The sequence below is a fragment of the Crotalus tigris genome, unplaced genomic scaffold (assembly GCF_016545835.1).
Source record: "Crotalus tigris isolate CLP2741 ecotype Arizona unplaced genomic scaffold, ASM1654583v1 scf7180000017764.6130737, whole genome shotgun sequence".
Classification (NCBI taxonomy): Eukaryota; Metazoa; Chordata; class Lepidosauria; order Squamata; family Viperidae; genus Crotalus; species Crotalus tigris.
In genome coordinates, this window is record NW_024096618.1 from 4,632,149 (window position 1) to 4,645,565 (window position 13,417).

The 13,417-nt window shown below is 41.6% G+C and overlaps 1 protein-coding gene across 2 annotated transcripts; it reads right to left on the minus strand.

Moving 5' to 3' along the window:
• Positions 1–252: 252 nt before the first annotated feature.
• Positions 253–5,536, minus strand: LOC120307068. Of its 2 annotated transcripts, XM_039341329.1 has the most exons (9): positions 5,413–5,536; positions 4,458–4,939; positions 4,122–4,195; positions 3,911–4,016; positions 3,720–3,815; positions 3,186–3,269; positions 2,834–2,915; positions 1,917–2,230; positions 253–1,798 (listed from the first exon to the last, which is right to left on the minus strand). In XM_039341329.1, exons 2-8 carry the CDS (start codon positions 4,506–4,508, stop codon positions 2,205–2,207), a joined length of 519 nt encoding a protein of 172 aa, XP_039197263.1. In that variant the 5' UTR covers positions 4,509–4,939; positions 5,413–5,536; the 3' UTR covers positions 253–1,798; positions 1,917–2,204. The 2 variants fall into 2 exon arrangements, with proteins under 2 accessions (XP_039197263.1, XP_039197262.1); XM_039341328.1 differs by lacking the exons at positions 253–1,798; positions 1,917–2,230 and having other exon boundaries at positions 2,889–3,269.
• Positions 5,537–13,417: the final 7,881 nt, after the last annotated feature.

Sequence of the window (13,417 nt, forward strand, 5' to 3'; positions counted from 1 at the left end):
ACAGCAGGGGAGATAAGGGGCTTCCTTTCCTTGTATCCTTTGGGATTTGACTTGGTTTAGTTAAGTCTCCATTATAATTTGTTTAACTTTTTTTAATTAAGCCTATATTCTGCTCTGGGAAGCTCGGGGGGGGGGGAGGGAATGGGTGGTTTGGGAGGGGTGGGGGGGGGAGTTGTTTTGTTTTGTTTTTTCTTCTTCTTGTTGTTGTTGGTATTGTTGTTTTTTGTCTTTTGTAAAAGTCTTTAAAAAATTTCAATAAAAAAAAATAATAAACTTTGCTTGATATGACATATGGGTTGCTTTCACCAGTGTTATAAACTGTTTTGGCACCTTATGTATAATATTTTGTGAATTAAAAAGTTGAGATTGTATGTTATTGCTTATTCTACTGCTCCAAAAGAAATTGTAACTCAGTGCTTCTCTTCTCTTCTCTTCTCTTCTCTTCTCTTCTCTTCTCTTCTCTTCTCTTCTCTTCTCTTCTCTTCGCTTCTCCGCCTTTTCCTACACATTTTCCTCATTCTGTTTTCTTCCCTTTGTTTCCCATTATTTTCATTTTCCTTCTAGTTCTCCATATTAGATTTGGTGACAAAAAGGCTCAAAGTTATTTTGAAACAGTTCAGAATTTTGTTTTCCCTATAAACTCAGATATTCCAACTTTTTCTCCAACTTAAATCCTGACTTTTTATTTAGTATTTCATAGTCCTCAGTTCCATATTCTTAACAAACATTGTTTTTTTCTGTTTTATAGTCCACTAAACTCGAAAGTCGTTTAGTTTCTTCATCAAATATTCTTTCGTGTATTTTCTGGATAACAAACCCATCAATAAATGCTGTCACTTCCTTTTTAAGATTTATACTTGTGATTTTTTCATCTTGCCTTATATCTTTATTGAAAACTTCCAGCACAGAGGTAAACAGCAGGGGAGATAAGGGGCTTCCTTTCCTCCTACTCTTTGAGATTTGACATGGTTTAGTTAAGTCTCCATCAATAATAGTCTTTTTTTGCTCTGATGTATGGATTGCTTTGACCCATTGGCACCTTATATTTATATTATTATATATATATTATTTTGTGAAATAAAAAGTTGAGGTTGTAAGTTATTGCTTAGTCTACTGCTCCAAAAGACATTGTAACTCAATGCTTTCCTTTTCTTCTCTTCTCTTTTTCCCCTTTTCCTACACTTTTCCTTTCTCTTTTCTTCCTTTCTTTCCCCATTATTTTCAGTTTTCTTGTAGTTCACCATATTATATTTTGATAAAATAATAAAAGTACTTGACTCATCACATTCCTCATACTGCACAGAGGTGCATGAGAAGAATATCAGTCTCAAATGAAGAAGTGTGCTGGAAATGGACATACTATTGTAACCTAAATTAGGGTAATGGAATGTGTCAGGAGGAGCCCTCAGTAACTTCAAAGGTCAGAGAAAGAAACGTAGGAAGCAGCCGCTGTAATGGATCCAGAAATAAAAAGTTGCAGTTGGAAGTTTGTAGTTTAAGACTTGCAAGATGCTGTTCAAGTAGCTCTTTTTGCTGAATTTCTATTTTCTTTATCTCGTGTTTCTCTTAAATGAGCGGCATATAATTGGGGACATATAAATATCAGATAGATGCCAGAAACATTAGCTGGAAGGGCTGACGTTTCCCTATGAAATCTCTTAGTCCATCCATCAGTGGGGCCTGTGGAATCGCAGAGTCTTTCATGGTTCCTCCAGCCTGGAGAGAGGATGGCCCAGTTGGTAACAGTCGAAGGAAGGAGGTGAGTTCCAGGCGCCATGTTGATTGCTGTCCCAAAGTCCTAAGGAGACAGAAAAACCACATTGCAAAAAACAACATGAATCCTATACTCGAGAGAGAGAAAGGCCACATTTGCAGAAAGTGAATCGTTTGTTAGTCCAACCCTCCACATCACCAACCTGCTGCAGCACACAAAAACGGACGAGAGTTTGTATCTGCTCCACAACACGAGTAGCCTTCTCGCGATCTTCCAAAATCAGTGGTGGTCTTCAGTAGCTGAGAGATCTGTTCTTGAAGGGATGAGGCGGTCCAAGAACCTGAAAGCAGAAATATCAGAATTTACTGTATTTTAAGTTCAGAAGAGTAATTGATTCTAAATGGGAGAAACGAAGGGACTTTCCTTCAGATAGACTGGAAATCCTTTTGATCCATCCTTCTGTGTCCAACGGCGGCAGGGAGTGAAGACGTCAGAGCTCCTCTATTGTTAGGTCACCTGCATGGGGACAAAAGTTGAGACAAATGAAGGAAGGAAGGTGGCAAATGGAAGGGAAGCGTCTGCCTATCAGCACAATGAGAACACGCGAAGGATACAGAGATGCTGACATTTAAGCATCTGGAAACCAGATAAGGGTAGTCCTCAATTTACAACAATAATTGAGTCCAGAATTTTGGCCAATTATACGATCATTTTTCTAATGGTTGGTAAGTGGTCTTAAAGCAAGTAATGTGGTCATGAATCCAAATCCAGATTATTCATAGATCAGTTTTGTCATCTATTTTTGTCCAGAAAGCAACACAACAACAAAAATTGGAAAACATGATCACATAACCACAATACGCTGCAACTGCTCTTAAGTGTGGACCGATTGCCAAGCGCCCAAAATGTGATCACAGGACTGCTTAACTTAACTTTCCGCTGTGTCTTAACTTTGAATAACTGTTATGTGACCAGTTGAAAGTTGAGGAGTACTTAAACCCCATTTTGGATACAAGGGGGGGGGGTGTTATCCTTCCTTTCATGTGCTGATACCTGCACACAAACGCACACACACACACACACACACAGACCTCTCTTAATGTTCCAAAAGAAAGTTACCTTCATTGATGAATCTGTCTTCATATCCAGCCTGCACAATCTTCACTGGAAAGTGTGGAAATGTCCTCTGGGCTTCAGTGAGCTGGAAGAGAAAGAAAGAAGTCCATCGTACTGTTGCCAAAGTGTCTTGCTGAGTCATTCCCTATGTTCAGTTGGGCCCATGAATACAAACATCAGCTATAAAACACCATGTGTAGGGATTCCCTAGTCTGCCATAAAGTGGAAGCAAAGGAAAAAGAACCCCTTGCCCCCCTGTCCTTATCTCCCAAGAGAGAGGGGTTATATGAGGATGGGGTCCCAAAAACAGTGGAGGACCCAAAATGTGCAGTCTTATTTTGATGTTTCTACATACGTTGATTCTACTTTGGTGGATTCCACAATAGAGTAGCTGATTCCAGGCAGACGTGAAGCATTGCCGTCCGTGTTTCTCAAAGTGCTGTGGAATTGGAGCAAAAACATTACCTTTGTTACTATTCTTGGGAAGCTCATTGTCAAACACACCTGTGTAATTTAGGGTACATTCCTCAGGCCTTTAAAGCCGCCCACTCCCTCTATAGCTACTCCCAGCTTCTTTGGTGGAAGGTGGAAGGATGGGATGGCATTTGAAGCAAAGGACCCCATAAACAAGTTTTGTCTCTCATCTGCAATTCTGGCCATGGAGCATTAGAGATAAAGAGGCTTCTTTGTGAAGAGGTCCCTGAATGTTGGAAAACAGCGCTTGTGGGAAGCCGGATTCCCATCCTCCTTGATGCCTGTCCTTAAGAACTATCCCCTACTTAGATTGTTCCCAGTGGACGATTTCACTGGAGTTCTAACAACGGATTTGGTGAATGTTTCCAAGGGCCCAATGTCCCTTCAAGCTTCCCTGGGACATGGATGCCCTTACCTTTAAAATAAAAATGAAATGCTCCGTTTTGGCCGATTGTTGCAGAAGACCTCGGAGCAGGAGGCCAAAGACGTCTTCCAGCAGCTTCTTCTCTTCCTGAAATGAAAGACAGGGATGATGATGTGTGAAATGTTTTTCCAGCTGTTCCAGTACCAGAAAGGAACTCCCAGAAATGTTGCTGAAGGTGGTACCTCAGAAATATTCTCCTCTCCGTTTTTCATGGAGGACAACCACACGGACCCAAAGATTTTCAGGAGGCGAGACTCAACTTTTGGGTCCATGGCTGGAGGAACCTTGCTGTGAGATCAAAGGAAAGAAGAGACATCAGTGGCCATCTTAGTGAACAGCTGTGGGGTTCATTTTTCCCGAGAGAATAGCAGGCAAAAGAAAGAAAAGGCGGACCTGATGTCGTAGACTGCAAGCATTGCAGCTAGTCCTGCCGTGAAGCTGCTTAAATTGTTGTCCTCCATCAGAGCCTGGCAGGAATCAAGAGTGGAGAGAAGCAGAGAAGGGAAAGTCAGCCTTGATGCTCCAGCCCAGCCCTTCCTATTTCTCCCAGCCCCTTTTGACCTCTTCTTCTGCCACAGCTTCCCTCTCAGTACAAAGGAGGGTTAGCCCCTGCTTAAGGACCCTTTGCACAGGATACATTTTAACCGTCCAGGGGAAGCTTGTCTACTGCTCCTGTTTCCCTGTCCTGTTTTGCTTGCCTCCAATGGCCCCTGCCTCCCTCTGACCTACCAAGACAGCCAGGCTGTAGAGGTCCTTGTTTCTTGGCTCTGGGTCTGCCATTTGCCCACTCCGCTTCAGCTGAAACAGAGTGGCGATGGAAGAGAGGCCCCGAACGATACTGCGCTCCTGCTGCAAGAGAGAAGAGTTAGGCTGTAAGTTGGGGAGGCTGTTGGGCAACTTAGTCCCAGGGTCCCCCGTCTTCTCCTTTTCAGAAGGGAAGGTTGAAACCCTTCTGAGTCTCTCTCCCTGCCGAGGAAAAGTTTGAATCCCATTGAGACTGGGATTCCCCCCTGGGAGAAAGGCTGAGCTATGGGACCCTCTGATTCCCAGGGGTACCTACTGGTTGGTCTGTCTTCTGCATCCTCTCATGGACCTCTTCCCATATCTTCTGGCTCCTCCATCGGTCTCTTCTGCAGCAAGAAGCCTTCTGATGTCCTTTGTCTTGAAGAAAATTTTCTTCTTTTTTTCTGTCGTGTCCTTTCTGGGGAGATCTGGGAATGGAGAGGCAGGTGCTCGGCAAAGTTTTAGGTCTCCCCCAGATGAAGAAAACCCTCCAAAACCAGGCTCATCTTTGCAGCGTTTTTCCCCTTGTGACCCGACATTTGTTAATTGACTTTTGTCCCATCTTATGACCTTCCTTGACACAGCTGTTAATTGAATCATTGCTTCCCCATTGATTTTTCTTGGCAGAAGGTCGCAAAAGATGCTCACAAGACCCTGGGATACTACAACTATCCTAATTATGAGTCAGTGTCTGAATTTGATAGTGGGGATGCTGCAGCGGTCGTAAGTGTGAAAAACGACCATGCCATTTTCCTCCGTGCTATTATACCTTGAAACGGTCACTCCATGAACTGTTGTAAGTCAAGGACCACCTGTCTATCCCTACATGGAGGAATCCCCTCCTAAAGAGCTGCTTCCTCTCCTACTCAAGGTCCCAGCCCATCCCTGAGCATCTACTCACCACATCGCTCCACTTTCTGGAGCTCCACATCCACAACGAAAGCGACTCGTCTTTGCTCAGGAGCCTTGGTGCTGTCCTCCAGTCAGCAGGTTGGGGAACTGGGAGCATCGGCCCCTGGATCGCTCGCCTTCCTTGTTTTCCTCCGGAAGCAGGAAAATAACTTGGCCCTAGAAGAGAGAGAAAGGAAGGGAAGGGAAGGGAACAACTGAAGCCTATTTTCCAGAATCCCTTGGATTTAAAAAAGCAGAGTGGAAAAATAATGCTTCTGGGTTGAGCTTATCACTTTTAAACTTGGTTTGGTTTTACAGGACTGAAGGTGTTCCACAACCATGTGAGTTTTCAAATTTTAAAATGTTCCTTAATTTGGAGCTTAAGTACGCCATGTGATCCTGATTAATTGGGGAGTAACCAACCCAGTCTCTTAGCACCAATAAGGAATTAAAGATAAAACTGCTCTGGAACAAATTTGCCCCAGGTCCCTTTTCCTAAGAGGACAACAAAGGGCTGTCCCCATCCCTGAAATCTCCCAATCCTCTGAGAAGTTGGCTCTAAACTGGAGAAGAGCCCAGCAGCCCTTCTGAAGATCTCCTTACCTCTTGAAAGCCATCTTCCCTCAGATTGCCCAAAGAAAGTGGCAGTTGAGCTGGATGGATAACATCATCAACCCAGTAGAATCCCTGGGAGATGACAGGCCTCCCTTGGGATCCAATGAAAGCTCACCTTCTCCACCTTTTCTACAGACACCAATGCCAGTCCAAATCTGTAGGAACCTACTAACAAACCACCAAAGCTGCCTAATGCTTATCTTTTGCCACCAAAGGCTCTTTGGTTGTAGACTGCCTCTTCATATGGAAGCTCCACTGAGCTAGCTGATTAAGCAAGACTGCCTGATGCATCTCCTGGTCAGCTTCCAGTTTGATTCCCTTTGTGATTAGATGTTGGGTTTCTTTTGGTCTCAATATCTATCTAGGGTTTGTTATTTCTGCTTAGGTGCAGAAACTCTTTTTCTGAATGCCAAAGTATTGTTAGATGATGCTGTGTTTAAGGACAGAGAGAGATTTTGAGAGAGAGAGAGAGAGAGAGAGAGAGAGAGAGAGAGAGAGAGAGAGAGAGAGAGAGAGAGAGAGAGAGATTTTCTCCCTGGGTTTTTAAATTTAGATATCATTTCTCATAAGCAGTCTAGACCAGAAAAACAATTGTAGAATAGATTCTACCCAAAGAAAATATTTTATAGGATAATGAAGCTGAACATCAAATCACAGGATTCTCTTTTAGACAAGTTCTAGTATTGAGGGATGCTGCTCTTTTCAGAAAGCCAAAGGATCAGTTTTTTTCCTTTTTATTCATGAGGCCTAGATCTTCCAAGGTAGACTGCCCCTTGGTACTGAAGCTCTATTAAGCCACACACCTGAGTGAGACTTATCATGGCAGCTTTCATTTTCTACCTCTTCCTCTTCAGTTCAGCTGACTTTCAACACCAAGGTGGCTTCTCTAAGACGGGAAACCTGAAACCTAGTTCCAGAAGAAATGCTCCCAATGAAGAATGAATTCATTTGACCATCACCCAGTTGTTCAGAGAGAAATGGAGTTGATTCTCACATTGAGTGTGTTATTTTAAGGGCAAAGCTTACCCAGTTTGCACCTCCTCTTAAGTTCGTTCATTTCTTCCTAGGAAGTGCAATTCAGGGTTTGAGAGCTTCTGCTTTAGAGAGTGTTTTCTGGTTTAATATAGTCCCCCTCCCCCCAAAGGTTTGTGTCTCTTAACAGTTCAACTTGCTTATCTTTGCCACTGACCTATCCTTGATCTGGCAAAATGCAGCTTTGAAGTTTGGTTTCTGCAGTAAAACCATGCTTCTCAGATCTGTAGGCAAACCGTGGTCTAAATTTGCCCTTGTGAATTCAAGATCTCTGGCAAGGAATGGGGAGGTTTTCCAGAAGGTCCCGTGGGAGGAAAACCTGAAGGGAAGGGAGGGCGGTTGGAGAGGAAGGGGTTCTTGGTTTGTTGGCCTGGATTTTGTCTCTGCGCCATCTTGAACTTCGCAGAAAAGAGACCTCCCCCCATAACCCAGAGCTGGTGCTGAGCGACCACTACTAAGGCATTTCAAACCAAAGACATTATGACAAGTGCCTCAATTTGAGTGGCGATTATGTCGAAAAGTAATGTAATGTAGTTTTCTACTGTGTATAATAAAAGTTCTGTATCTGTGAGTGTCTGTCATTGATAACCAAACGGAGGTTTATTTCCGAATTGCCCTCACAATTCAAGGAAGTGAACATATCTAATCCTCCTTCCTCTTGTTTTCCCCATAACAACAACCCTGTGAGGTGGGTGGGGCTGAGAGAGAGTGACCAGCACAAAGTCCCCCAGTGGTTTTCTTGCCTCAGTCAGCACCTGAACTCAGTGCCTCCTGGTTTCCAGCCAGGTGCCTTAACCACTAGAATCTATAGGAAGGACATGCCTAAGACCTCAGTGAGACTTCTCTCATGGCCAGGAGCCTGCTTGAGAATCACAAAAGCTTTTTAATGGATGAAACTGGGTCTCAAAGGGAACAAAGATAGAGTTGATTTTGGCAGGATTTCATCATCTGGAAGAGACCTCAAAATTTGCTGAGGATCCCAGCACCTGTTTCTCCTTTCTCAGATTTCCCCACAAAGGACAGCTTAGACTCAGAGAAAAGGAACATTCTTTAGAAAAAAGACTTACAGCAACCACACAATACCCCTTGGATGTAAAAAGTCCCATGGCTGGGCTTTGCTGTCATGTTTTCATCTCAATTTCTTTTGTCCAATCTCAGTTTGGTACAAAAGATTCCTCAGGAAGGAGAGTCCCAGAAGGATTTCAAGCTTCCTCTCTGAAAGAGAAACTATTGTGGACAAAACACCTCACAAGCCTCCTTGACTTACAAGCTGACTCTTTTCTGTTCCACCAGCCAAATATTATTATTCAGGCCTTCAGTGCAATCACTGCTCTGTTTCAGCGGAAGCAGAAGAGGCAAATGAACAGTGCCCCAAAACAAAGATGTCTACAACCTTGCTGTGCTTATAAATAAGTGGGAGGCAGGTGGCAATTGGAGTCAAGCAAAAGAGGATGGAGGGAAAGTAGCAGTAGTCTTGTGGAATACGAAAGGACTCTTAGGAATTCCAGAGGGTTTAGCAGAGAGATTTATTGCGCAGGTTCAGAAGCTATAGCAACAAGCAATTCTGAACCCCGAGGGCGGGTTCAAACTTTAGTTTTATACTTTCCCTTTCTCAGGAACAAAGGGATATACATTGTAATACACATTGTAATACATTAGGTCCATTTCCCACGGTTATACAATGGAGAGAGTTTGCTACATATATTATATCCAAGTGCAATGCGCATTAGGTTAGTCACATACTGCTACACAGCATTATTCCAGTAATTATGCAGACACATCATTATTTAGTGATTGTTCATTATTATTCCACATTAGTAGGAAGGAGAAAAGCTACCTCAGGATTTTCAGAAGAGTTAGCAAAAACTAAATTTGACAGAGAAACAGAATGAAACTTTCAAAAACAGACTCATGCAAGGGATTCTTAACTTGGGGTTAATTTTCCTTTGGACAAGAATAGCAGGTCAAAAGGGGCTGGGACAGGAAAAAAAAAAAGGTCTGGAGCAACCTGGTTGACTGAATTTGCTGCTTCTCTCCATTCCTGTTTCCTGCCAGACTATGTTGGAAGACAAATTAAACAGCTTCTTTGCAGCACTAGCTGCATTTCTTGTGGCATATGATTTTAGGTAAATTATGTTTCTTTTATAGAGGATAGCTTGATCTCCCCATATCTCCTAGCAGATGACCCTGTGGATCCTATTCTCTTGGGAGAATGAAACCCATCCTTGTTGACAAAATCAAGTGCTGATGTCTCTTCCTTCTTTTGCCCTTACAGCAAAGTCCCACCAGCCATGGATTCATGTGTGGAATCCATGTTCCTTGATGTCTTTTTCTTCCTGTAGATAGGCACCATGGGAACAAAAGATGAGGATGTTACTGAGGCACCACATTCACCAATACTTCTGGGATGTCCTTTGGTATTAGCATGGCTGGGAAGACCTTCCACAAAAGTGCACATCATAATCTCCGTTTTTTATTTCAGGTAGACAAGACTTTGCTGGATGTGGCCTTTGGCCTCATGCTCAGCAACCATCTTCAGCCGTCTCCAACACCAAAGTGTTTGATTTTTATTTTGAAGGAAAGGGCATGGAAGTCAGAGGAGGAGCTTGAACAAATACTTGGTTAGTACAAACATTCACAGAATCAAAGGTTAAAACTCCTTAAATGTCCCACTGTGAACAATAACTGGGGGATTGGAATGTTCTTAAGGACAGGCATCAAGTACCATAAAAACATTGGTGTTTTTCTTCATGTTATAGTGACCTCAAGTTCTGTGTTGAAAATGCCATCCCAAAGCTTCCTCCTTCAAAGAGGCTGGGAGTTAGGAAAGTTGTGGCAATGTTACAGGTAGAGGATGGCTGCGGAGGCCTGGAGAAGAATGTATCATAAACTACACACATATACTTTGACAATGAGTTCCTTACGAATGAAGGCAAATATACGTGTCCCAGAATAATGTTGCAGGATCCAACATTATTTATTTATTTATTTATTTATTTATTTATTTTTTATTTCTGAGACTTACATACCGCTTTAAGTGCAAGCACTCTCTAAGCGGTGTACACCAGTAAGCAATGTATATATATATTTACATTGCCCCCAACAATCTGGGTCCTCATTTTACCTACCCCGGAAGGATGGAAGGCTGAGTCAACCTTGAGCCGGTGAGATTTGAACCGCTGACCTGCTGAACACAGTCAGCTAAAGTGGCCTGCAGTACTGCACATGGCTGAAGACGTTTCTCCTCAGTCTTGAACCAGTTTCCCTACTGCGGGAACCATCATTCTATGATCAATGTACATAGCAAACCTAAAATACCATGGATTGTAGGCTTTGGGTCCCCTGCTGTTCTTGGGACCCTGTCCTCATATAACCTCTCTCTTGGGATAAAAGGGCAGAGAGACAGTGTTCCCCCCCCCTTTTTTTTTATTCCACTTGAATGGATGTTTGGCTGGTAATATTTGTGTCAAAAGGCCAAGGTAGAAGGGGAATTATTCTCCAAGACACTTTGGCAACTTTCTTGCAGTACTCTACAGCAGATATTCCCACAAGCTCCTGCAGAGGTCTCACTGAAGTCCAACATGTTGGAAAAAAACTACAATTTTATTAATGAAGGTAATTTCATTACAATATTAAGGGGGGGGGGGTTACATGAAAGGAATGAAGGCAAAATCTTTGTATATTAAATGGGGTACATGTTTTCCAGCTATGTACCCAACAGATTAAACTCTTGTCTTTCAATTTTTTTGACAGGTAGAGGGTTCCCTACCATTTCCCAACTTCCCTTTTTTATCTTTTTCTCATCTTTTCTTTTCATGCAAATGGCCTGGCAGAGATGAGCTGTGACCTGTCTCTTCCCACCCACCCATTCCAGTTTAACAAGCTAAACTGGGGAATCTAGATCAAAGTGGAGAATGGGGAGTCAGATCATCTACTTGCCTCTTTGTTGACTGTTGGTTTTTCAGTAGCCTTGAGCAACGTGATAGACATTTGAGAAAATGGCAAGCTTTTCCTCTAGGATTCATTTTCTGAAGGACGAAGATGTACACGTAGGATGTTAAATTCCCAACAGATTTCAGAAAATATAGGAACAAACATAACACATCACCTGCTGTGTGCCTCTGGAAAAACAGGTCAGCTGCATCTGGTTGAAAGCCTCTGAGACCCTGCAGTCTGTTTCCTCAGTGGTCTACAAGATGGATGCTTTTTGAAATCCCAAACATTGGGAAAATAGATTTCCAGATGACTTTTTTCAGAACAAAACAGAGTATTATAGTGCTTTGATCCTGTAGTTCTAAGAGAGGTTCTTCTTAACCAAAGTCCTTCCATAAACATGGAAACAGAGGAAAGTATCTACAAGTAGTAGTTTTCAATGACAACCATTTATTCAGCAACTGTTCAAAATTACGATAGCACTGAACAGAGGCATTTACAACTTGCACACAAAGTTACGGCTGTACAGCATCCCTCTAGTCACGTATACAATATTCTCAGAGATTGCCTTTGGGAAAGAGAAACAGCTAATCTGCCCCACAGCTTTCCTATGTGGAGGGTCACAGGGTGCTGTCCTAGAAGTGACTACCATTTTGGGAGTGGTCACAATTTATCATGGCTGAAGAATTGTAGCTACTTCTTTGTAGTTATAGGAAGGCTGTGAGCAGCTTCTCCTTCCTGAAGGTGATCTTCGGAAAAGGGAAATGGACTGAAGCGTGACCCGGGAAGGGGCATGGGGAAAAGTCCAAGGCAATCACATGGATGACTTGCTTAACAACTGCCACAGTGATAATAGGCAGGCTCCATTACAGTTATAAGTTGAGGGCTATAGCTAATTTATTTATTTATTTATTAGACTTGTATACCGCTTTAAGTGCAAGCACTAATCATTTTCTATTCTTGGGAAACAAAGGATCTCATCTCTCTTCGTTTCTCAAGTTCTTTTGACTTGACTGGATTCTACCTCTGTTCTCTGTGTGTGTGTGCGTGTGTGTGTGCACAATACTTATGAAATCTACACACAGGGAAAAAGAATCCACAGGATCCCAGCACATAAAAATAAGATCAAATAATAAATTTAATCACTTTAAAAGTCCAGGGTTGCTATTCATGTAGACATTTGCTTCCTCAGTTTATCTTCAATGATTTTGGTTACAAATTATGTAACTATACCAAAAAGCCAGAGAAGTAAATATTTAGCCATTGCTGAGAGTACTGATATTTGTATGACTGATACTTGATAATTTACTTTAAATACAGGATTCGGATTACAAAGCCTCATTTGGTAGCATTTTGTAATTAAATATATGTGATGTGTTTGAATTGTAACTACTATCTTGCCATAAAAGAGACAAACTGAATTTAAGGAAGATGATTATAGTCACATTTGATGGGGTCTTTTTGTTATGTTGAAATCGCAGTTGAATCATGAAATCCCACAACTAATCTAGTGATACTGAATAGTGCGTTATGAAAGCTTTGGGATTTCTGACACATGGAAGAAGTCACATTGAAACTTGAATACAGTCTATTATATTAGAAGGATGGAGATGGTAACCTCAAGATTCTCAAAGTTTCTATCAAGTTCAACAGCACCAAACCCAAGATGCCACCTCACCATTCAGTAAGAATGTGGATCATTACTGTGGACAGTAATATTCAGCCTCATATTCATTGAAAAGTTTATTTTGTAGCAATAGCAGCAACTCAACCCACCTTAATAGCATGTGTATTTAATATGGATTTTTCATATGCCAGTCTATTATTAAAAGCCTCACTTAATAAGAATAGTTCTAAACTGCAAATTTAGATTGTAGTAGCAGTCTGCTACATTCATCCCTACCCTTTGTTTTTTATAATCCTGCAGGCAGTACTTGCCGTAATTCAGAGGTTGATTTAAAAAAACTGATGAAGCATTTAATAGTAAGGTATTAAGTATTTTACGGCCAGTAAATACATGTGCTTTTGCTTTCCTTGGAAAAAGCTTAATTCTATGTTTAAATGTATTAAGTATTGTTTGCTACGATATGGGTCTGATTTTCATATTGTATTTGATTACATGTTTTAGTGCGTGTATTACCTACAAAACAGTATAGTAACTTTACTAAACATTGTGTTCTGTTATTGTAATAATACAGGATTTTCAGGTTAACGGTTTGGACTGATAGGTTAATGAATTCTGCAGGACCAATTCCTGTCTCAAGAGTATTCAAATAAATGTGACAGATTAGCAAACTGGAAAAATAAAAATAAAAAGTGGGCAGCAATATTGGATAAAGTTAATACATTTCAATAATTATTATTGTTAGTTGATGTTTAGATTGGATTTGACATTTTCATCCATTTATTGATAAGTAGATGTTGTTATTTGACGG